The 27,244-nt window shown below is 33.8% G+C and overlaps 2 protein-coding genes across 2 annotated transcripts in view; both read right to left on the bottom strand.

Moving 5' to 3' along the window:
• Nucleotides 1–12,543, bottom strand: part of LOC145265260 (S-crystallin SL20-1-like) — a 31,375-nt gene extending 18,832 nt beyond the window's left edge. The window contains exon 1 of the mRNA XM_080121043.1: nt 12,488–12,543. Coding sequence (XP_079977169.1) covers nt 12,488–12,543 — 56 coding nt within the window. The remainder of the gene's footprint in view (nt 1–12,487) is intronic.
• A 484-nt stretch (nt 12,544–13,027) lies between these two features.
• Nucleotides 13,028–26,230, bottom strand: LOC145265259 (S-crystallin SL20-1-like). The gene is made up of 6 exons (XM_080121042.1): nt 26,098–26,230; nt 22,191–22,286; nt 19,252–19,367; nt 17,623–17,676; nt 14,668–14,775; nt 13,028–13,192 (listed from the first exon to the last, which is right to left on the bottom strand). The coding sequence occupies exons 1-6, from the start codon at nt 26,228–26,230 to the stop codon at nt 13,028–13,030; spliced, it is 672 nt and encodes a 223-aa protein (XP_079977168.1).
• Between the last annotated feature and the right edge of the window lie 1,014 nt (nt 26,231–27,244).

The following is a 27,244-nucleotide window of genomic DNA, read 5'->3' as shown; positions in this document are numbered from 1 at the left end:
CACCCAACCAGCTTGGTCGTGTTCCAATCTCTGACTCTGGGCATCGTAAGTGACGTCATGAGATAGTCCATTAATCCCATGGAGGAGCACCCCCTACCAAGCTTTTTGTTCGTAAAAGCTGTCAGTACCTCTTCCTTTTAGGGTTTACCATCAATGGCTCGGTAACCTTTCTCTTAGGGGTGATCACCGTAGTTCAGGAGTTGGTTGAGGAGGTGCAATATCAAAAGTTTCGAAGACAGTGTCTATCGGCCCATCTTTCAATGGTAGACTGTCGCTGGTTTCAATTGAACAACATGTTCTTAGTTGGTTCTGGTGACGTTTGTGGGTACATGTTGGTCCTTGGATGATATATACCATGTCACCGACTCTCTTAGTAATTGAACCCACCTCCCAAAATGATTTGTTGCTTTTATAACTTTTAAAAAAACACTCTTCTACCTTATCTGAAACGTTGCTGGGTAAACAAGTGGTCACTTGTTGCCTTGACTGTTTGAGTAAGAGCTCGTCACAAATGGATCTCACTTTCCGCTCAAACATCGTTTTTATTTCTCCGTCCGCCTGAAGAGTAGCAATGATGGAATCTTTAAACGGATCCCTTTTCAATGGCTTGGCCGCGGGCCAATCTCGGACTCTGGGCACCGGTACTCGATACCGGAAGTTACGTCACATACAGAAGTGACGTCATGAGATAGCCCATTAATCCCAATGGAGAGGCGTCTCCAACATTAATATAGGAGGATAATATGATAATATAATTCGAACATGTATTTATTACAATATGCATACGCTAATTTAATGTTCGTATTATTTTATCACTTTCTATGCTCCGTTCAAATAAATAGGATTTCCTGATCCCCGAAGATGCAATATAAAAAGTTATGCTTTTGGGCCGTACGTCAAAATAAAATATACCTTTTTATGTTTTCGCAGAAACTTTAGTTATTTAACACATTTTGCAATGCATTTGAAACCGGAGCAGTGTTTCTCGATGAGATTTGAGGAATTTATTTGTCAGGTTTAGTTTCTAGCATTTGATTATAGGGCATTTTTTAAAATTACATTTTCACCCCAAATAAGGTACGTTGCCACTTTGATGCAGGGGGCTACTATTAGAGATCTATGTTGCAGGGGTACTATGTAGGAAGTTAAGCAGCAAGATGTCTGTTCACATTACACTTGAACTTCTGCATGTCAGTACAGTTGGGAAAGCAGGAAACCGAAAGAGAATTCCAAAAATTCCAAAATCCTGCAGTTCTGATGAAGAAGCAATTAGAGTAAAAGGCTTTCTTACATCTACGGATCTCAACTGTGTAGGGGTAGAACTTCGCTGCTTGTCAGATTTGTCGGGGGTATTTTTGTCGAGGGGTACAAGGGCTTGTACGTCATACATGGTCGAATGGTTGCTTTGTAGAGGTACAGGATACTTTCAGGCGTAAGTAACTTTCTAGCACGATAGAGAGAGTAAACCTTCTTTGCAGCAGGCTTAGCACTAATCTCAATATATCTGTTTCAACTCATGTTTCCTGTGAATGTTAAGCCAAGGAGCTTGAACAAAGTGCTCTCAGGTAAAGTATCTATAGCCATCGCTATTGCTAGTTGGTAAGGTTTCATGTAAGTATTAAAGGAAACGAGCTTTGTCTTTCAGCGTTGAACGTTACCATTCATTTTGGACCCCATTCCACTACAGACTGAACATCTTCCTCTAGGGTTTCTGCCATTTTCTTAGATATGTGCTCATTAGTTTTCCTTACTATTATATACCAAATTATATTTCCTTTTTACTATTTTTTTATCTTAAACATATTGGTATTCAGTTGTTATCCTGTATTGCAATATTAAAGTATTTACCATTTTTAGATCTGCATCAATAACATGTTTTAGACATATGTTTATCGATATTTCTTCTACTATTTTAAAGACCTTCATTAATATCATGTTTTAAACGTATCGCCATCTAGGACCACTTGTATCTGTCTATTGTCTCGGAAGGTTCTGATTATGTTAAGCATACATCGAGAAATACCGTATGATTTAATTTTCATGAAAAGTCCTTCATGCCGGACATTGTCAAATGTTTTTGTTAAACCAAGGATTACCATTTTAGCGTCTCGTATCTAATTCCGTGTATAGCATATGCGTTCAAAAATGACGGTCAAAATATCGGTAATAGTACGAGCTTATAGAAATCCATATTTTGCTTTGAAAGAAGTTTAGTATTTACGAAGTTGTGGATAACGCTTGATTTAATAATTGGTAAAAAGTGATGGTGATGCCTTCTAATATCACAAGATGATTGGAATCTCCGAGTAGATTATGGGCATTTGTAACACAATCATCGGCTATTGTAGTTAGGAATGTAACAAAAAAATCCTTAGATATTTCGCTAATATGTATGCTTGAAAACACTACAATCTATAGCAACACGTCAAAGACCGTAAATGACCATGTTCTCTCTGACGTTCTCTCCTCTGATCTTAAACATGTGGTCCAATGGGGACAGCAGTGACTGGTTACTTTTAATGCAACCAAGCTCCTATATTTATATCATAACTGCTCTGATCCCCATCTGGCATCAATTAGAATGAATGGAGCTCGTCTTGGTGAGGCTCCATGTTTTGACAAGCTTCTGAACTTAACCTTTACTCCTGATCTGAAATGGAACACGTATATCAAATTCATTGCCAGGGTCGCTGGAAAAATGGTAGGATTCTTCTACAGCTCCAGACGATATCTCACTACTGATGCAATTCTCTACCTATATAAAAGTCAGTTATGGCCAACGATGGAGTACTGTTGCCACATCTGGGCAGAGGCTGCTAACTGTTCAAAAAAGAATTCATAGCTTAGTGGCGGATGCTCTTTTCTTTACCCTGTCAGCTCTTTCCCACAGAAGAGCCTTGCATCCTGTCTCTGCTCCATCGTTATTTTCATTGCAAGCGCTCGTCTGAGTTTTAACCTATGGTCCCTTCTCGTCAAACTTTAACGAAAAACACTCCTCTTGCCCAAACCACTATCAATAATTTCCCCCACTCATTATTTGTGCATAAACCTAACCGTAGATTCTATGAACAAAGTTTCTTTCTTATAAATGCATGCCTGTGGGACTCTCTTCCGATTGCTTGCTTTCCAGTTTACTACAATTTGATTGTCGTCAAGTTTAACGTAAACAAGTTCTTGATGAATCGTCCCTCTAAGTAAGCCAATTCACAAAATTTCCACTACTTATGTTTACTACGCCATAATCCCATTAATTATTGTATACCAATTAATCATTATCCTTGAGTGACCTCCGGGCCTTTATAAGTGGTGACCCCTATGTAAAAATACAAAAAAAAAACGTTGTACGTTTTTACACACGTATATCCAACAGACGGTAGCAGAGTACGGCGCAAGCAACATAAAACAAGTAATAACTGGACAAATTTTCTTTTGTAACAGCGACATTTATTTCAGGGTACATTCCCGAATAAAACATGTTTCAGAACGTGATCTCGAACGGCATTTACGTCTCTAACATAATCGGTCTTTTTATCATATTCCTTTTTCCTACCGTAATCGTAATTACGCATGCATTTGCATACGCGTGCCCGCGCTTTGTTACGGGAAAAATCATATAGAAATAAGGCGTCGTCTCCCTTATTATATAGAGCGGGTCATGAAGCTAATCCAACTCCTAAATCTCTAAATATTCGAGCGAGAACGGTTGGAAAACATAAGTAATTAATGTAGAGTTGTAAAGCTTGTCGAAAGAAGATGAAAATTTAATTATCTGATTTTAGACTGCGCTCTTTAGTTAAAGATGGTGTTACGAATATGGATGCCAAGTACGTGCATCTGAGCTCTTACAATAAAAAGAGTATTAAGTTATATTTTAGTTTTTGATATTGTTACATCAAGTGATTCCCTGGTTTCCTTTAAGTTCGCGTTGTTTATTTGATTGTTGATTTTAGAGAAATTGTTTTACTTATTCTTTTCTGGTTTCGTCATATTAATTAAGTCATCCACCTCTAACCAATAATAAAAATCATCCGGTAGTCACAGAAAATTTATGTATATCCTGGGAAAGGACTGTTCGGATTTTCGCCAGGGTTTTTAAATAATAAGCGGTGCTTTAGCTATCTGAGTGTCTGTCTGTGTGATTGTTCGTTATTTATGGATCTGAAATTTTCACACGAAGATAATTGATGTTCCTGGGAGTCGTCTTAGATTTGTTTTGTATGAGAATAAATAAATATCAAAACTCAATCATCAAATAAGCCAATTAAATTCGATTTAACCAACGTTATCACATCTTTTCAAACAGACACCATACGTGCTTTGAGAACTTTTAACACTGCACAAGCAGAAAGGAATTGCTTAAAAAACTAGGACTGCACGCCTGTGGAACTCTCTTCCATTTGCCTGCTTTCCAGCTGATTACAATTTGATTGTCTTCAAGTCCAACGTAAACAAGTTCTTAATGAACTGTCCCGCATTTTTTCACTACTTATGATTACTACGCTATAATCCCATTGACTTATCCTCGAGTGGCCTCCGGGCCTTGATAAGTGGTGACTTCTATTAAAAAAATCAACTGTAGATTGGTTTATAAGACCAGGGTTGTGAACTTAAATAGATTCTTTATTTTTGTTGATATCTTTTGTAATTTTAGCACAATCTGAGATAGACATTAGTAATTATTCTTAAAACAATGGAAAATTTCAACAATCTTTTTTCATGAAAAATAACATATTTAAATATTGCCTATTTTTAACTTCGTATATATGTGCTCTTTCCAACACATTTTTCATGACTGATTGCAGAATATCTGGATTGCGATTTAACTTCCTTTCTTTCGTTCCGCAAGCTGGCAGACCTCGGAACGTCAAACCCTAGACCCTGCAAGTATTGGAGGAAAGCATCAGGAACGAAATAAGGAAGATGAATCATAATCTGGAGATGTTGCAATCTGTCATGAATAATGTTTTAGAAAGAGCACAAATATGCGACGCTGAAAATGGGCAACATTTAAAAAAATTGTTTTTCGTAAATCAAGATTGATTGATTGATTTTAAAATTTTATTTTTTAAAAATTAGCAATGTCTTATGACGATTGTGTTTAAATTACAGAAAGATATTATCAAAAATATAGAATGAATTTAACTTCAAAACACTGCAGTGATATTTTGAACATCCTTGATAAGTAATAATATAAGTTCCGTGTAGATACGCAGCAAGGCCATCTTCTATAATATAAATCTCAACTGTCTGTTTAAATGTATGTATGTATGTATGCCTAAAACAAATTTGTAAAATGTGTGAAATTTGCCATCATCATCATTATCTACAGCAGAAGTGTGGTTCTTATAAACAAACATTTTATTTATATAAAAAGAAAAGTCCAGGCGTTTTAGTAAACACTTCATCAAATCTCCATACTAACGTACTGTATTTGCAATAACCCTTATCCTTGAGTGGTTTCAGGGCCTTGATAAGTGGTGACCACCGTGTAAAAAATCTGTTGGCTTGTGTTTTCCTCTGATTCTTACATCCATTTCTGTGTAAGCTTGCACAAACTCGTCAACGAATTACTGTCTCTTCTACAAATTGTGTGTTTTGGATATTTTTTATTCATGTCAAACTCATTGAATTGTACCCATCACCTTCATTCTGATCATTGAGGATATATGACTTTTGGAACGCTCCTTCGGGTATCTATGTGTATGTGGACCTGTATGTATGCATATGTAAGTGTATGCTTATATGTGTGTCTCTATGCGTGTATGTTTGCATGTGTGTATAGAGGCATATGTATGTTTGTGTGCATTATGTGTGTATGCATGTGTTTATTTCCATATGTATGTGGAGTGAAGAGGGATCCCGTAAGCCGTGGTGAAAGCAACCCTTCTAGGAGAAGCAAATCTCTGATTAAAAAAAAAACATAAAGCGGGATATCTATACCCGCATTAAGTTGGTTTTCAGTTTAATGTGTTGTTGCCTATCTTGCTCTTGCTTGTCGCTGGATGTAAACATTTTGAACCGAGAGAGAGAGAGAGAGAGAGAGAGAGAGAGAGAGAGAGAGAGAGAGAGAGAGAGAGATTTAGCTGTGGTACAAAGAAAAAACTCTGTAACATCATCTTTGTAACGATACTCCCTCAGACATTTGTCTATAAAAATAGTTCTGTAGCAACAGAAAATTTGTGACGCGTGTAGGCTTGAAATGCTGGATAATTGTTTGGAGTGCACTCAACTTAACACGAAAAGCGACTTAATTATTATTATTTTTTTTTACTCGGCTTTGCGAGGGTCGCTACACATTACGCATTTTAAAAACAAAAAATATAAGGGAAGACGAAGGGGAGGGGGGCGTATGCCGTTGTAATGATTGTAGGGTGGCCCTCGGTTTTGGATCCGGCCGGGACTGACCTGATACCAATGGCGATGCCTCTGCCCTGCATAGGCCCTGTAGTCATTCATAGATATGGTGTACAAAAATGGGGTGGAGAAGTAAGCGTACTATGAATGATATGTATACACCCCGTAATAACGGTATGTTGCGAGCGGTTGTATGGTGTATGAAAAGGGCAAATACAACATTTGTATAGAAAAGAGAAAAGGGAGAGAACCCTGATGGAAGGGTGGATACTAGACATTGTATATGTTATCTTTTTCTTGACGGGTAAACCAACGATGGACAGAGGGAGGTGTGGAAAGAGAAGGTCTGATGGCGAGCCGTGTATTGAGGAATTAGACTCTATTGGTTCAGACGAAACAACAGAGTCTAAGGGGGGCGAATGTGACTTAATTGACCTAAGGGAACGTTTTGCTCCCCATTTGGAGAGGATCATACTTCACAGGGACCTAAGGAGGACCGGATAACTATACTGAGATAGCTTTAATAGATTCCAGGCAACGGCGGATATCGTAGGATTGAATTTAAATATATAGATATATTTTACTTTATTGTTTGAAAATCAGAGATATATTTGTTATTCGAAAAATAGACAACAGGAAATGTGAGAATGCTAGAATAATATATTGTACTAATCGGCCTGGGGGATCTTTCGGACTATAACTGTCTGAATGTTGGGACGTGACCCTTAAGGTCATGGGAATTAAATGTTGATTTTGGTTCCCATAGATTTCAAAACTCTCGACTATAGTCGAGTTGCAGACATACATTCCGCAGATGCGTGGCGTAATTTGATTGACTTAGGAGACTTCCACTCCGACACCCCCTCACTATATAATGTTAACCCGCTCGAAGATTAAGCAGATTCCGTTTGATTTGATTGCGGTGAATCTCGGCGTTTCCAATGACTGATCACGCCCCCTACTCATACGCGTCTGCGTTTCGTCTGCGAAGACTAAAGATTTGAGACTTTTAAAACTTGCTAAGCACTGCACAATATCTTGTAAAAAGGCTGTAATATTTTTTTGTGTGAAATTAACATTCAGTAGAATAGAATTAAAGCGTCTGTTGTCTTTCTTGTCAGTGGGAGTTTTGTTATTCGTTTTCAGCATACCAGGAATCTAATGTGACCGCATCTCGGAGATTTAGACGACACGAGCCGAGTTTTTTTTAAGTTTAAGAAGACGAGCAGGGGTCTTTGCATGACTTCCGAGAGAGTTGGGCCACAAAAATTGCAAAAAATTGATACGTAGGGTTAATCGTTTTTTTCTGTTTGTCAACTATTTTACAACTGTGCATGCGCGAATCGTTCATATAACAGTTTCTTTTTGTGAAGAATAAGTAGGTTGGAAAACACTTTGTAAAGAACATAGCAAGCTTGTTTAGTTGTTTATGCACTCGACTCATTATCCCTAGGTTTGGTTTCGATATTTGCTCGAGTATTTTCGTTTTGCTTACAAAAAGTGAACTTTTTAGAAAAAAAAAACATAATACTCACATGCACACGTCTCAGTTTCTTTCCATTTTTTACTATACAATAAAACAATCAGTAGTTGATTGTATCTAATTATAATAAATGCGAAATACGCGTAGATTATATATATATATATATAATCTACGCGTATTTCGCATTTATTATAATTAGATACAATCCACTACTATATATATATATATATATATATATACATATATACACCTGCTAGTAAAAATAAGTAAATATTGAATATGAGAGTTGTATTTGAAGGCTATTACAATGCAGTCTTGTAGAAAAACACGGTTGGGTACGAGACAACAAAGGAAATGTATAGTGGCCATATAATATTTTTTATTAATTATCAGTTATAAACTCAACAACTTTTTTTTTAAATTGTCATAGCTTTCAAACACATATCTATTCACTCTATGGAATATGTTTTACGACAACTAAACTGTCCTCCCCGAAAATATAAACATTTCTTTTCAGTTTGGTTTGAGGTATGTTCATTTGAAAAATATGTGGAAAAGAAACAACTTAAAGGATTGCAATCATTAATTAGGTAAAAAAATTCTAACTACGGTGTTCTTTAAATAAGTTAGAAACATTTGTGTACAGGCATTTTAAATTGTAATAGACTTATAAAAATTCAATCTATTATTGCTATACATAAAATGAGATGGCTGGCTAATTTTAAGGATTTAGGTTCGAATTAACGGATACAGCGGAAATTGGAATACACATTACTAAAGCTTAATTTTCACAGCTGGTGAATTTTAAACATGTAATTTGGACGTGAGGATAATATAGAAGGAGGATATGCAATAAAATTCTGTTTTAAACTGTTTAGAAATTGAATATTGAATATTATAGAGTGCTTCATACTGCTTTTGGACTATATTGCATGAATCGATCAACAGTTTTTGAGTGGCATAAGAGATTCAAGGAAGACAAAAACTTTGTATGGGATGATGAGAGTTGTGCAAGTTGTAAGGAAGCCAGGACACCAGAGTTGACTACTAAAATAAGGACGTTTATGAAGAATGACCGGTGTGTGTCTCTAGAGAAAATAATAGCACAGTCTGATGTCAGTTGGAAATTTTGCACACAATTATTTGCGAGGAACTGAAGCTGCGAACAGTTTGTGCTAGATTTGTCACAAGGGGGCACAGAAAAGATCCACAGACTATTAAAAAGGTAGCCATCAAGAAAGTTGCTCACCTCCATTATAGTCCAGACCTTGGCATCTTTATTTTTGGTTATTTAAGAAGCTCAAGAAAATCCTTATAGGGTCTCGTTATGAGGCAATTCTAAAGATTAAAGAGCCTGTGACGAAGATCAGTGATAAGCTCCCACAAACGAACTTTCAATCGGCATTTCAGACGTTGTTGGAACTGTACAACAAGTGCACTGCAGCCGAAGGAGATTACTTCAAAGGGGACTAAAGCTTCATGCGTGTTCTAACATTAAAATCCCTATACGAAAAAGTCGGGAAACTTATTGAAGGCACTTCGTAGATTTTTTGTCACTTTATAAAGATTCTACATAAAATTCTACCATCTTTGAGTTATTTCATTTTTAGCCTGCCGGGTAATATAGCGGGGCATGAAAATAGCTACACATGGTGTAAAAATACCTAGGTGTCAGATTTTCTATCTGGTTTAAGAGAAAATGAGGTGAAACTTGTCCCAAGACTTCCGAGGTCTTGGCATGAAAATACTTCGAGAATAAGGCATCTGTCCACATACGCAGTAAACATGTCTACAGCTGTAAACTCGATACGCTGAAGATACAGCCAGGTAGATGTTTTGTATTTTGCTCCCTTCAGTGGATGACTAAATATATATATATATGTAAACAAATCGAGCGGAGGTATTTCGGACGATATCAAAACATCGTTAAACTCACTACTCGTTCAAGCAGCCGCCAACAGCGTAATGGTTAGAAGCCTTGACTGCCGTATAAACGGTCGGGTTTCAATCCTGGCTTTAGGTAGTTGCCTGTCTAGCCGCACTGATGAGCTGTGAAACAGCGAAACAGTACTGTATGTGGATGACTATATATATATATATATATATATATATATATATATATATATATATATATATATATGAAGCTGAATATAAAAATTCCGTTAATCAAGCACAATTAATAAAAGTCTGGGTTTCATTCTTCATTCTTGCTAAAAGAGCGCGTATGTGAATTTAGGGTTTCAGCAATGAACAAGATATGATTCTACAAGTTATGTACTTATCAATATAGAAATATCAGGAAGTTCGTTAAAAATTGGTAGAAATTCAAACCGCTTTGAGCGTAACCAAGTTCAACATTTTTTTTTGCACAATGATCACCACTTATCAAGGCCCGGAAGCCACTCAGGGATAAGGGTTATTGCAAGTGCATTACGTTAGTGTGGAGATTTGCTGAAGTGTTTACTTAAGGGGGCGGTTCATTAGGAATTTGTTAACATTGGACTTGAAGACATCCAAGTTGTGGTCCGGTGGGAAGCAGACAGACGGAACAGAGTTCCACAGGCGTGCAGTTCTAAGAAAGATGCTTTGTTCATGGAATCCGCGTTTTGATTTAGGCACAGATATAGAGTGGGGGAAATTTTTCACAGTGGATTCAGCTAGACGGGTGTTTTTCGTGAAAGATTGGCGAGGGGGACCAGAGATTGGAGTTCAGAAGAGCACCTGCCATGGAAATAACGATAAAACAAGGAGAGGCTCGCAACGTCTCTTCTGTGGGAGAGAGGTAGCAGGGTAGAGAAAAGGGCATCCCCCACTAAGCCACGAAGTCTATTTTGTACTCTGTCAAGGCAGGATAGGCTGTTTTTAGCAGCTCCTGCCCAGATATGGCAACAGTATTCCATCCTTGGACGTACTTGGCTTTTATATAGATAGAGAATTGCATCCGTAGTGAGATATCTTCTGGAGCGGTAGAAGGATCTTTACAGCGACCTTGCTGATTTTCCAGCGACCTTGATGTACGTGTTCCATTTCAGATCAGGAGTAAAGGCCAAACCCAGAAGCTTGTCAAAACACGGGGCCTCACCCAGACGAGAGCCATCCATCACAATTGATGCCAGATGGGGATCAGAGCGTTGATGATGTAAGGATAGGAGTTTGGTTTTGGATGCATTAAAGGTAACCAGCCACATCTTCCCCCACTGAACCACGCGCTCGAGATCAGAGGAGAAAATATCAGAGAGAACTTTGTCATTTACAGCCTTTGATGTGTTGCCGTAGATGGTCATGTCATCAGCATGGAAGTCAACGAATGATTTAAGTATGTGTTTTTGGGAGGTCATTGATGTAGCTCAGGAAGAGAGTTGGGCCTAGGATTGACCCATGAGGGACTCCAGCATTTATATTGCAGGCCTCCGATTTTTGTCCATCTACCACTACTCTTATGAGCCTATCGGAGAGAAATGATTTAATGATTGAGAAAACATTTCCAGTTATACCGTAGCTCGAAATCTTGTGAAGTAGACCCTTATGCCATACCTTGTCAAAGGCTTTTGATATGTCAAGCGCAATTGCCCTAGAAAGGAAGCCTTTGTCAAGAGATTCACTAATCCTGTGGGATATAACCGTCAGCACATCTGCGGTAGATCTTGCAGAGCAGAAACCATATTGTGTGTCACTAAGAAGGTTATATCTGCTGAGGTGGTTGACTATTTCTCTATTTAATATGGATTCCAGCAACTTACTCATAACACACAGGAGACTTATTGGTCTGTACTGAGAGGGAGATGACTTATAACCTGAATTCTTGAATACAGGGCAAACTGATGAGGTCTTCCAGGGAGTCGGAAAGCACTTCTCCTTAAGGAAGCGCTTAAATAGTTTCGTAAGTATGGGAGCAAGTTCTGGTTGAAGCTTTTTTAACACTATAATTGGGATGCCATCAGGGGCAGTTGCTTTACTGGAATCTAGGTTCTTGATTAGCTTGGCGACCTCATGCACGGATATTTGTATGTTACCTAGCTTGTTCTGTGTTATAGGAGGAAATATGGGGAGTTGATGGCCTTCGTCGCATAGGGTAGAATTAGCTGCAAAGTTCTTTGCAAATAGTTTGGCCTTGTCTGACGCTGACGAGATGACCTCTGGTCCATTGATAATGGTTGGGATAGAACGCACACTTCTGTTCAGGATCCTATTTGTTATTTGCCAAAACTGGTGGGAATCCAGCCGCTGATCAGCTACCTTGGATTTAACAGACTGGGCATATAGCTCTCTTGCATTTTTTATTACTCTTTTACAGTGGTTGCTGGCAGTCCTGAAAGCAGCTTTAGTCTCAATGCATCTATTACGTTGGTAGCTATGGAAAAAGTGATTTCTGTACGCGATAGCAGCAGCACATTCTGGGGAGAACCATAGCTGGCTGTTAGGTTTTTGTTGGAATTTTTTAGATGGTATGAATTAGTCTATGCCTACAATTAACCATTCGGTCGGATCTGATACTATTGAGGACACTTCCTTTTTAAACATGGAGTGCAAAGGTTTCTTTTATCGTTGATTGAAAACTTGCTTAGTTGATAGGAATTCGTTAGAAATGTGATTATATCAGATGGCCTATGTGATGGTTAATTATTAAAGTAAAAATCAAATTAAACATACTTGTCTGGTTTAAATTCACACTGTAGAAAGCAATGCTCATTAACGAAAAAAGTCATCTCGTATAATTAAGTAGTGATTACCGATCTTGATCGTCCTCCTTATTTAATTCCAGCAAAATATTTTGCTATATTTTTTTTCTTTTTCTGTATAAAATTAGTGATTCTTTCTTTAGAAACTTACGAGCACAACGGATTTGAAAGCAGAAAAATAAGAATTTACCAAAGAAAAATATCGACGATCACTATATAAGTTCCTTTATTAGTAATTACAGTTTATAAAGTTTATTATAGCGTTCTCATGGAAACAAAAACCAGAACTGCAACATCAGCGACAATAAAAACAAAATAAAACAACTTTAATTAATGCAGCTTTATTATTACTAAATACTATTTTTATTTATTTTTATTTTTTGCTTATATATTTGCAAGAAAAGTGTGACAGGACGTGATGTCAAGCATTTTAATTAAATGAAAACAGTTTTCTTAAAAAGATTTCTTTTTTCAATAAGACAAATACCAGTTTAGTTATCTCCGACCAGGTTTACCAGCAGGTGTTGCAACGGCTCTTCAAGTAACTGCAGATCTTGGGGTGACTGGCGAATCGGTTGTACAGACCCATCATCCTGGGGTAGCTGCTAAACATGTTGGGGTAGTCCCTGTACATGTTCTCCATGCAACAGTAGAACATCATGTCGCACCACATCATCTAGAGAAGAAGAGAAAGAATAGGATTATAGACTCAATCGTTGATAATTATAATTAATTTTGTTTAATATATCAATGAATTTTTTGATAGTTATTTGTATAAAAGTACTTAATAAAAATCTATAGAAAAATGTCTAAATATTTCTATGATAAACGGTTTCTTCAAATATGAATCAATTACCTTATAATTATTTAATTGACTAGTTGTATAAAATTAAATCCGTCAAATCCCATTAAACTTGTATTAATGTTTACTTAATCTATATATCATATACACCAGCGTGTGTATTATTTTGTGTGTAACACTTACACCACTTTTATTCCGAATGAATGTTGTTTCATTGTTATGACCTTTTATTTCTTGTAATAAATAGTTTTACCAAGAATGCTTCATAAGTGTTGGTTTCGGTTTCGATTATAGCTGATGACGCGCAAGTCATCTATTTTTTTAATAAATAATTTCCCAGGTAGTCTTCATAAATTTAGGCTTTATAGGTTTCGATTTTAGCTTATGCAATCACGTCATATATATATATATATATATATATATATATATATATGAAATCAGAACATTATAATATATAAGAATCGATAGGAAATTGACGCTATATTCATATAAACGAAATTTGCACCAATGAAAATATCATATTTAAGCGTATTTTACGACCGAGCTATGCCGGCGTCCCTGCTTGCTTAGATAAATCTTTTGGAAGTTTTAACAGAAGAACTACAATAATATCAGAGCGTTTCCATTTACGCTGAACATCTTCAGAATGCCAAAATTAATATATTACACATGTATGTGTACCCTGTGGAATTCTACAGGTCCCACTAGTATATATATATATATATATATATATATATATATATATATATATATATATATATATATATCAATATTATTATTAATATTAACATATCGCTCAACATTTCTTCATTTTGTAAAATTGAAATTTCTTAATTATAATATATATATATATATATATATATATATATATACCCACACATGCACGCACGCACACACACACAAACACATATATATATATATATGTATATATATATATATATATATATATATATATATATATATATATATTTAAATGAGAAAGGTCACCAACAATTGGTATGTATTTTTTTAACATTATTTTATTATTCCGTGTTTTGATTTTCATTCAAAAATGTTATCATATTTAGATCACTGTAATAATGTTTTTAAATCGTTGAAATATTTTTTACGCGTTTCAGACGTTCTGTTAAGCGTCCCCTTCAGAAAGTATCAAAAGTGTAAAACCTATAAAATATATTCAAAATGTGTTCAGAATGTATAAACGCATTTTCGCAGTCCCTTTTGATTACAAACATGAATTGAATGAAAATAGATCTTTTGTCAAATATATTTTCTTCAGGCTCTTACACTCAATATAATAATACATTAGTCAATAAACAATAATTATTGTGTAAAATAATCAAACTTACCTGGTCACCCATGAACCACTGGCTGCCGCCATTGCGCATACATAAAGTCCTCTCCATGAAAGGCATGACGCGGTTGAAGGTGTTCATGTATCTCCAGTACATGTAGTTCTGAAAGATATTGTAAAACGGTAATAAATTTATTTCTATTCGTAATACAATGATTGTATCAACAGGAAATTTGTATGAAAAGTAAAAATATAAAAACGAAATTGATCCAAAGGAAAATATTGTTTTATGGAATGATGAAAATTACATCTGCTTTAAGACGATTGCGTGTTTTATAAGGTAAACAGGATTAAAAACAAACAAACAAATAAAAATGTATCATAAAATCAAATAATACGAATCTATTTTCATTTTACTAAAAAAATATCGTTTACCTAAATTATTATAAAACTCTATGTACCGCCCGGCCGTGCTTGCTATAATTATGTCTTACACTATCGGGCGATTCAATATTTAAAACAGAGGAATTACGCGTAAATTTTATATATATATATATATATATATATATATATATATATATACATACATACATATAAATGCATATATATAATGAATAAGGGCACAAGTCTATATTTAAAAGTTCATGGTGTTGACCACCTTACAATTTATTCATTTCTCAGTTGATACTTACAATTCTTGATAGTATCCGTTTCGTTGCACAAACTCAATGACTTAATTATTATATTAATCAGTGAATCTATTTTTGCCTTTAACTGATAAAAGAAATAGTAATATTGAATATTCACCAAAAAGTAAATAAAATGCGTTTGGACATGATTCAAAAAAATTAAATCTGAAGAGAAGTTGCAAAGGCCTTATAGTTTTCTTTCGTTACGCTATTTTCATTTTTTAGGAATATAAACGTTTGTCATTTATTCATTATATGCTATGTAATTACAATGAGCTTCTTAAATGAGAATTTGCACATATCAAAAGGAAATATAAGTGAATAAAGAATATTTTCACAGATATATATATATATATATATATATATATATATATATATTGTTACATAATCTTAAAATAGATTATGTGTTTTAAAGAGAAAGCTTTAAATCTAACTTATTTGGCCGACGAAGAATGTATCTAGCCATTTTTTGCTGTTGTTTGAATCATCGCAGAAGCAAATGAGAGAAAGAGATAATGTAGGAAAAGAGAGAGGAGGATGAGGAGGAGGAGGAGGAGGAGGAGGAAAGACTTGAATAAAACGCTCAACGGATATTAACACTTCCTACCCCTTCAGTATGAGAGCGAGTTGACAGTTCATCTGCTCAACACTCTTTCTGACTTCTTTTGGTTCCGGGTTTCGTAGCGGCAAACGGCGAACAAATAAAGGAAAAGAAAGACAAGCGAAATATGCAAGGAAATGGAGAAGAGAGAAAGAGAAAGGAGGAAGAAGAAAAACAAAGAACATTTTTATAGACCCCCTTCTGAAAACCGCCATGGCGAACGGACAATGAAACTCTGCTTCGGGTTATCGTCGAAACTGGAAGCAAGCCTGGATGAGTGCGGCTACTCATCGATTTAAAACTAAACAGGAAACTGATTTACAATGGACTAAGGATGTAAACAGAATAATCTTAAACAAAAAGGAATAACTTACGAACTTTATAAATCAACATTCTAGTTCTCGGAACTAATCGTCAAAAATGAAGGAAAAAAAAGAAACTTTAAAATTACAGACTGCCGAAGAAACCTCACATAGAGAAAAATATGAACTGTAAGTCATCTCTCCCTGTATGGTCTTTTTCATGCGACGTATCGGCGATTCGTTTATTTTGCCATTTTTCTTTTTTTAATTAATGTATTTTTGTCAGCATTTTTGGACCCTTGCGTAACTACACTATTTTCATGATTTTTTTTTCTTTTTTGTTGTTTGACTTAATCTTTTTTCCACTCCTTAGCTTATTATATTTTTTGTAATAAAGTTGATTTAAAATGTAAGACCGCGTTTCAATTGCTCTCTCTCATTTTATTTTGATTCACTGGTCTGAAAAAGGCCTTCTCTTTCCTTTTGTTTGATATAAAGCATGCGTTCGAACCCGAGGACCAAAATTTATTTTTCTTTTGTTTTTTTTCTTTCCTTTTGTTGCGAGATTCTCCTTCATCGTAAAAAAACGAAGGATCATTCGTAACAATATATATATATATATATATATATATATATATATATATATATATATATATATATATATATATAAGATATAAATAGTTAATAAAACATGTTAAAAAAATTTGAAAAGTAATTTAAAACATATTTAATCGCAAAAGGAAACACTTAATAAGTGGATAGTCCTTAATCCGCGGAGTTTCGAAGAAATACTTTCCTTCTCATCAGAGGGTAGAAATTAGCAAAATACGGGATCGGATTTTGCATACAAACGTATTTGATGAAACTGCAAGTAAGTCAAAGATCTTACTTGATAACAAAAAGTGAAGGAGAGGGAATATGGTGAAAAAAGGTGATTTTACGTGAATGAATAGTATATATATATATATATATATATATATATATATATATATATAATTATCTTTGTGTATATATATATAGCAAAAATGGTAATTAGTAAAATCCTTAAGAGAGTTCCAAATACTATTGTAGAGAAAACATAAATATTATATATATTAATATATATATATATATGTATATATATATATATATAGAGAGAGAGAGAGATGTGTGTGTGTGTGTGTGCGTGTAAGTGTGTAAGTGTGTCCATGTGTATAAATGGGGCAGTTAAAAGATGAGCGTAAAATCAATTTTTAAGGAGAGACTAATTGGGATAATATAACTTTTGTCATTCATTATATATTTATATATTTATATATATATATATATATATATATATATATATATATATATATATATATACGTATGTATGTCTGTATATATTTATATAATAATATTCTTACGACATGCTTGAATACAAAATAAAGAATGGGACTTACGTCGTAGTTGCTGCAGTTGCCCTCACCACCGAAACCGTAGTCATTCATGTTGTACTAGAAGTAAAACAAAAATGGCGTCATTTTCTGTTTTATGAATGAATCAAGAAAACGATTAATACATTCATTAAATAATTTAGATTTTTAATACATTAATATCTAATTGATAGAAAATCACTCAAACGCATATAAAATATGACATTAAATGAGGATGTCTTACAATGCAAATTTTTAAGGCTAAAGAAATATTTCATTTTGATAGAATAATTTGACCACGTATATCATAAATGTTCCGAATTCAAGACAAACGACAAACGGTAAAAAATACAATATTCATTTGGCTTTAAACTTAGTTTTACTATTGAAGATGTAGCCATTACTCGTGAATATATATATATATATATATATATATATATATATATATATATATATATATATATATATATATATATATAAAAGTGGAATGTGTGTCCGAGGACAATCTATAAACTTAACGAGCTTTCGATTTACAGATTTGATATTTGCTATATAGAATATTCAGACACGTGAAATACTTTTAAATTCGGTTTCCACCGGAAGAAAAAGTTACTAGGGGGTTAAAATGTAAGAATAATTGTAGTTTTGGGGTCAGCGCATTTTCATCTGTTTATCAACTGTTTCAAGTTTTAAAAACAGTTTTAATGTAATGGCAAGCTGGTCTTATAGTTATTAGACTTAGCTCACTATCTTTAGGTTTTGGTTTTTATCTCAACTCGAGTATTTTTTTCTTACTAATTAGTGGGCTGATTAGAAAAAAAACATAATGCTCTCTTTCTGTTTTTACATCATTTTTTAAATGAATTTAGTGTTATGTTTGTACTGGACAACGTCGGGTACACCTAGTTAATATATAAAAGGTAAAATGTGTGTAGAATAATACTTCTCATCCTATATAGTCAACGATGTTTCGATCTACAGACTTGAAATTTGGTATATAGTGTATTCAGACATGTGGAGACATTTTAATCGGTTTCATTTGGGAGAAAGAGGCGCTAAAGAATCAAAGGTGAAAAAGTTGTACTTGGGGGTCATCGGATCTTTCTCTGTTTGTCATTTGTTTCACGAATTCGCATGCTTGAATCGTTTAACAAAGAACTTCCTTATGTTAACAAAAAGTAGCTGTTAAAACACCTACTTTTCAAAAACTTCTAAAGGCAGGCTGGCTTAATGGTTATCGTATTTGGATCACGCTCATTAGGTTTTCCTTCCGATTTCAGCGCAAGTATTACTTTGTTTTGTTTTTTACTTACAATAATTGAAATGTTTAGAAAAATATACTATTCCCATGAACTGTCTCAGTTCCTTTTCATTTGTTTTTTATTTTACATTATTTTTTTTAAAGGAGTTTAACTTTACGTGTAATAACTGGTTAATGATTTAATAGTTGACTCGCCCTGGAGCGTCGGTTTATTGTGTTATGAAGCTAATAAAACCTTCATTTAAAATAAGTCTCATGTGCCTTGCATGTGAATAAATCAAGACGACGATGACAACCAACCACAGTGTATATAAAAAGATCATAAACCACTCAAGCAACACGAACATCCATCATGTACATGACTCATTAATAATAATCTAAAGTTACTGACTCACCCTGAAGCGTCCGTTCTTCCAGTGGTAGTACCTCATGTAATCGTGCATGATTTCATAGAAGCAATCAGCGATGTAGTCACACCTCATCATGTCCATGGAACTTCTAGGATAGAAATCTGCGAAAAATAACGTATTTGTTTACTTATATATATTATATATATATATATATATATATATATATATATATATATATATATATATATATATATATAATAGGACAACAGGAGTATGAAATGAAGACACAAAACTATATATTGGTAGATATAGAATGGATCATTTATTGAATAATTGAATATAGGCAAAATTTGGGAGATAGAATGGACTCTTTATGCCAGGGCATTTGCTATATATATATATATATATATATATATATATATATATATATATATAATTTAAAGGAGATTAGAACAATAGTCTAAAGAGTTGAGTGTATTTTAATGTAACAGTGAAATTACTAGTTTCATTAAAATACAGGAAAGAAAAAGTGCTCGTTGTAATTTAGATATATAATAAGCTCGATAGGTAAATATCCTAGAGCTAATTCAATATTAAGTAATGTGATTGATAATTTAAAATTTAAAAAACAAATTATAATTAAATTAAAAATCAGTTTCACAAGAAGGAACAACAACAAAATCAATTATCTGTACGATCGCTTCAGAAAACCGTGTTTTTATTGTGGTAGACATGAAGTTACGGACAATAATTATGACATATAGTTTTTTAATAAACAAGTTCTCCTCATCAGCAAATTTTAAAGGGTTTTTATTAAATCTAAAAGACACCATAAATAAACCTAGCATTAAAAGTAATGCAGATGTATCTTTTAGTTTTTCGCCTTTTGAAATCAGGAACTATGGTTAAAATACTCATATGTGATGTTTGCTATAGCTTTTCACCTTATTGAATTCAAAACACGGTTTTCCGAAACGATCGTACAGATAATTGATTTTGTTGTTGTTCCTTCTTGTGAAACTGATTTTTAATTTAATTATAATTTGTTTTTTAAATTTTAAATTATCAATCACATTACTTAATAATTAATTAGCTCTAGGATATTTACCTATCGAGCTTATTATATATCTAAATTACAACGAGCACTTTTTCTTATATATATATATATTTATACACCTGTGAATTTATGCGCCCCTAGATACCGACCACCAGGAAATTTCTACGGCTTGAGCAGTACATACAGCCTTCCAAAGTGCTCACCCATCTGGTACTGGCCAGACACATTGTTGCTTAATTTCGGTAACCTGGCGAAATCGGGATGTGAAAGTGATTGTGCCTTCGTTAAGACGCTGCATTTAGGAGATGGAAAGTTCTTATGTAGAATCCTACTATCTACTGTATGCTCTCTTTTGTTGTAGTGCACACATTAGATTTAATAAGTCATCTGCACCAACAAAGATTAGCAGTCAAGCAAAAAGTGTTGTTGCTTCTACACAAAGCGTTCATATCTATAAAATAATAATATGTGTGTATTTCCGTCAAATAGTTGTGTGACGGAAGCTCATGTGTCAAACTCTACGGGATAGTTCATCATCATCATCATATATATATATATATATATATATATATATATATATATATATATGTATAGGTTTTATTTTTTATTACCGTACTTTTCTGTTAAGTTACATTAGTGTTTCAGCTAACCGGCCGTTTTTGGCCATCTATAGCATCCTCAGACTTTTACAGAAACCTTTTCAGTAAAAATCTGAGGAAGCTACAGACGGCCAAAAAACGGCTGGATTGCTGAAACAATCATGTAACTTAACAGAAACGGTAATAAAAAATAAAACGCATATTTGCTCTACAACAGTATTGAGCACTTTCTTCAGTTTTTATTAATTACCATTTCTACTAAACTATATATATATATATACATATATATATATATATAAATATATATATATATATATTGTTTAGACTTATTGAATAAAAAACACTTTAACAATTAAACATGGAAACCATTTCCCTTATATGGGGAAAAAAAAACAAGCTAAAGTAGTTTACCTATATCGTATCCTTGCAAAATATTATATATACATACATATGTTATAGGTGTCACAATATTGTAGAATTATATTCAAAATATTTTACTCAAAACAATGAATACGAGAAAAAATGATAAACAATTCCTTGTTCCATGGAGTTTCAACTATAAGCTGTTCTCATCAGAGTAAAAAACGTTAGCAAAATGAATATATAGATATAAATCTATATTTACCGATTATCGCAATTTTTGAAAATGGTAGGTATAAAGGTTTTTGAAGAAAAGTAAAAGTTTATAGGAAAATAAGCATATAATCATCAGCAATGGCGAATAATTATTATTGCACAAATCCAGTGAAAGTATGAGAGACGTAAATCCATATATATATATATATATATATATATATATATATATATATATATATATATATATATATATATATATATTTATTTTCTATAAATATATTTCTCTATATTTATTATTCACCACTTTTGAATTTGAAAAGATTTTTATTAACCTTTTCTCCTATCGTATATATAAATATATGTGTGTCAGATTACACATGTGGGTTCAAGTGTTAACATGTAACGACACTGTTGAAGTACATTAACGATAGCAGTACACGTTTCGTACAAATGATATAGATGGGATAGAATATATATATATATATATATATATATTTAAATAAATACTGAAAAATTATGCATAAAATTATATTTTCGTATATTAATTTATGTTATTAAATGAAGTAATCATGTATATATATATATATATATATATATATAGAGAGAGAGAGAGAGAGAGAGATACAATGAATCATGTTTTTTTTTTAATTTGCATTATACTAAAAACCTATCGACTTTTATATTCGCTCTAAATTTAAAAAAAAATCAGAAATAATGTCATAAACCAAATTCAGTTTAACTTTTATACTTACTGTATTCACGGGCCAAGTACCTGCAAATAGCCATGGTCTCAGGCATTCTCATACCACCGTCCATCTCGAGACAAGGAAGATAATTACAGGGGAAGTCTGTAAGAAATAATAATATAGAAATTAACTAAATACATGAGCATGTTTTTAAATAAAACAAAAATGCAAAATCGGTTACATAATCCGGTTTATAATAAACGTTTATTATAAACGTTTATTATCTGGCACTTCACAATTGAACTTCATTTAAATAGACAATATCGTCTAAACATTGTGGTACTCTGTTTTATAGACTAGCAGGGCTACCCGGCGTTGCTCGGGACCGTATAAACAATGAAAAAACAAAAGCAGATATTGAATATATGTTTTATTCTTAGGGGAGAGGAATCTTTCATCTCTATGTATTATTTGTTTTATCTACCCTAGGACTGGTATTGTTCATGTTTTATCCCTAGTGTAGGTAATTTACAGCATGTACATGAAATTGTTTTACCTTAGGGAGAAGAGAACAGGTAATATACAACATAATGTGTCTATATTACATCCCTGGCAACGCCTAGAAACCAGCTAGAACATGTATTTCATATCTTTATTTATTCAAGTTCCTGTGTTTTTATGAGTCTCTCTCTACTTTTTTAATTTAAGTGTCATCATGAAATTTTTATTTAAAAACAAAATTAAATTACGACACTTCTATATTGAATTGATACTTGTAATTAAATGGCCAAATTCCTTTTTGGTTCTCTGAATCAACTAGGTGTTAATGATTTTATACAAGAATATATATATATGTGGGGGGTGGGGGTGTACTATCGTTTGTCTCGTTTATTTTTTTATTTTTTTTTTGCTTTAGGACGCTTCAAATTTTGCAAGTCGATTAAATTATTTGAAATAAACTTTTGAAATATTATTGTTAAAGTATTTTAATTTTAAAGTAACTATTTAAAAAAAACGCCCTGATCAACCATGAGCCACACATATGTTTAGAAAGATTATCATTAATTAAAAAAAAAGTCATTGTTTAAATATTTTTACAGCATATCACTCTTTCAAATATTTTTACCCGACGTTGGTCCCAAAGATGCTCAGGGAAGATAAAAAAAGAGATTGTCATGACCAAGTTGGACATCAAAACAGTTTCTCACCCTCCCTATTACCCATAACTTGCTCCGTGTGACTTTTATTTAACCCCATATCTTATTGAAAACTTTACAGGCTTTCATTATAAGACAATTGAGGAGATAAAAAAAAACTGTGACGATGGTCATTGAAACGATCAGATAAAAAGAGTTCTATGGAGTCTTCCAGAAGTTGTTGAAACTGGACAACGAGTGCATTGCAGCTGGAGAAGATTACTTCGAAGGGCATTAAAGTTTTATGCGGGTACTATTAATAAAATGTTCATACAAAAAATGTCTGGAAACGTATTGAAGGCACTTCATATATCGACAAAAATTGACAAGATATCATAAGAAAATGTAGTTAATTTTTTCTTATAATTAAACTAGCCGGGTTTCCCAGCATTGCCCGGATGTTTGAAAGTGTGTGCTGAGACAAAAAAAGGTGGTAGTAGACAGCCAGGCTTGAACCCGAATCGCGAAGGAGAAAAAGAACGTTAGAGATAAAAAGTCAGGTCTTTGTTGTTGCGTCCATCTCCAAACCGGAAGTGGGTACGGTTTACATTAAGGCTAGTCAATCGAAAAGAGGGGATGCCTTTCGAAAATATCGGCGAAAAAAGCAACCCCTCCTTGTAGAAAAGTTTCCAGTTGAGGATGAATGAATTAATGTTTTAGTCAGATTTTTCGATATTCGGCGTATTAAGCGTCGCGTGTCAAAACAATACCGATTTCGTAAAAATCCGTCGTCTCTGTCGAAAGTTTTAACCATACATACATACATTCATTTAAACAGACAGGTATAATTTATATCATAGAAGATGATTTACATATAGTTCTATACTTCTGTTAAAAAAATAGAAATTAAAATGCTCATTAGAATTCCTGCAACGATCCCAGTCGGAGAATTCGTATCGACATATATTTCTATCGTAAGAAATTGATTTTAACACAGATTTTCAATAAACTATTATCTTAGCACTTACTTTTAAAACATCTTTCGTAAGAAAATTTACAGCAAATTTATAAATTGCATGTTAACCTCAGAAATTATATATATATCGATATCTAAACAAAAGCCCAATAAAATGACAGCTTTATTTTAGAAATTAGTCACTATTTACTAAGATGAGATGATCACTCGAGGATAAGGGTCATTGAATGAAATGTGGTAGTTTAGTAACCGTTAATGGTGTAAATTAGATGGAATTTCGACTATTTAAAGGGAACGGCTCAACGTAAACTATTTTACATTGGACTTGAGGCTGCCATATATAAATCAGTTGGGAAGCAGGCCAATGGAACAGTGTTACACATGTGGATATGCTGAGAAAGAATCTTTGTTCATGGGATCTGCGTTTAGCAAAGTGGGGACAATAGATAAAGTCTCAAAAGAGCACTTGCAATAGAAATAAGGACAAAGCAGAGACAGACTTAAAACTTCTCTACTGTGGACATGAGGTTGCAGGGAAGAGAAAAGGCCATCATCTACACGGATTTGAAGCCCGTTTTGATTGACAAGACATTATCGGGCGCGTCAAACATCTTCTTCTCAGATGTGGCAACTAGATCCCGACATTGTCTCTTCTCTATATAAATGATTAGCGAGGGAGGGGGCGGCGTGCTTTGGCCGGTCGTAAAATACGCTTAAATATGATTTTTCCCCCAGATTTCGTATATATTATTATAGTCGTCATTTCCAAAGTAAAAAAAAAAGTTTATTTGGGTGCCATCAGCTAGAATCGAAAACAAAATTTCGCATTCAAAGCTGGTGACACTACCATTGTACTACCGTGACACGTACATTAACTGATTAAAAATTTAAAATAAACTATGATGAATGCGTAAAATGTATAACACTTTTTACAATTTTGCCCCATTTTTGATCACTTAAAAGCTTTTTTCTTACTGGCTAAAGGCGCATAAAAAACGGTTTGTGAAAAATCAAATCCATTGTGAGACACCTGGGACCGCTCTGCGGCTTTTAGCCTTGGAGGAGAAAGAGTTTTAAAATATAGAGACAAAGAGACAGACAGAAAGGCAGACCGACAAAAAGACACATAGCCGTTTATATAGAATACTAGCGGGGGTACCCGGCGTTGCCCGAGTGTTTGTTTCCGGGTCGGGGGGGGGAGTTTTAAAAAAATGTTATGGTAGGTAAGTAGGAAGGATCAAACCCGGAGTCATGAGTAAAAGTAGGAAAATAAAGTGTGAAAAAAAACAAAAAAACATCTGCAACGTTAACAGTTCGGCCACCAAGAAAAGTCCATTCCAGTTGTTTAGGAAAAAAAAAAAAAAACGACTACGGTAGGTCGGCGCGAACGTGAAAATATAATGTGAATTGCCCAGCACGCTAACCACTACGCCACAGAGCACAGCAGCTTAGTTTAGTGATTTTAAATAACTTCACATGAAAGAACTACGAAGCCAAACCGGTGTTCTCTTCTCAACTGTTCCTTGTGAACGATCCCCAAACGGTGTTAAGTGGTGGCAGGGGGAGGAGGAATTTATTAGAGAGAAAATATTTTACCATTTCCATTGATCTTAACGGATTTTGGCCGTGACTTCTCAGCAGAAAAAGTATAGAAATCTAAGATTATCGAGGAATTTGAGAAATAATAAGCCTATAACACACCTCAGATATTGTTCTGCCGTTTGTGCATATTATATTTACATGAAATATCTTGATTTTTAATCCTATTAATGTCAAAATCCGACGGGAAAAAATGAGTTCATTTTATTTATATAGAAGAAGAATAGAGATTACAATAGAATTATTTATACAAATTCCTTACCATTCCTGCAACGATCCCAGTCGGAGAATTCGTATCTCTTGTCCATGTATTTGACGCCGGCCATATGGAACATCATACGCATACACTCGGCACGGCCGCGGCCATTGAAGTAATGGAGGGTGTAGTTAGGCATGGCTGGATTCGCTGTTGAACTTCTTCTAGCAACTGCAAGTTCGTCTTCGCTGACAACGACACGAAATCTTCTGTATTTATACTCTTCCGTTTAATTAAGTTGTTAGTGGCAATGAGAAGTCGACCGGAAATGAAACCAAGGCCAGCCATTCAATATTAGCTGGACTAACCTGGTAATTTCATTTGTACTTTTAAGCTAACAGTGCACATTATGAATGGGACTCTTTGTTTCAGCATTTCTCATCGGGGTTTAATAGATCCAGAATGTAGCGATTCCAACTAAGTCTTTTAATGATTGTGTTAAATAAAAGACATTTCAGTTTCCGTAATTACTGTCCAACGGAAACGAATCTCCGAAGCAAAATGAAAACCATATGTTTATCTGTTTCAACGTATCAGCCGAGTCGTGCTTTCACATTTCAAATTCTTTAAAGGGGAAACAAAGTGTCATGTATGGATTAGTTATCGATAGATATTGAGTGGGATTATTTTATCTTGGGAGAAAGCAAATCAAGAGTGAGAAATAGTTTAGGTATTTGTGTTTTACTGGTGTAAATGCTGTGATTGAGTTAACGATGGGCGTTTTTCGATATTATTTATTGTCACTTAAATTGTGATGAATATTATGAACTAGTTGAATGTTATGATTTAAATGAGAAAATATTAAACACGACGGTTTATGCCAAGTATTTGTTAATATAAAATGCATATGTCAACACACACACATTATATATATATATATATATATATATATATATATATATATATATATATATATATATATATAGTGAATAAATGACAAAACGCTATATTCAAAAGTTCATGATGTTGACCATCCTATAAATCATTCCGTTAATTCAGTTATATTTACAATTCTTGACAATATCTGTTTCGTAGCGCAAACTCAATCATGTAATTATTATATCAAACAGTGAATATATTTTGCCCTTAGCTCATCAGAAAATGGGAAGGACATCTATTATAGGGCATAATAGAAACACTGATGGATAAAATC

This window comes from Euprymna scolopes, chromosome 40 (assembly GCF_053919585.1).
Source record: "Euprymna scolopes isolate OS-2025 chromosome 40, ASM5391958v1, whole genome shotgun sequence".
In the NCBI taxonomy this organism is placed as follows: Eukaryota; Metazoa; Mollusca; class Cephalopoda; order Sepiida; family Sepiolidae; genus Euprymna; species Euprymna scolopes.
The sequence above is the reverse complement of the archived record's forward strand: the minus strand, read 5'-3'. Positions and strand labels throughout refer to the sequence as shown.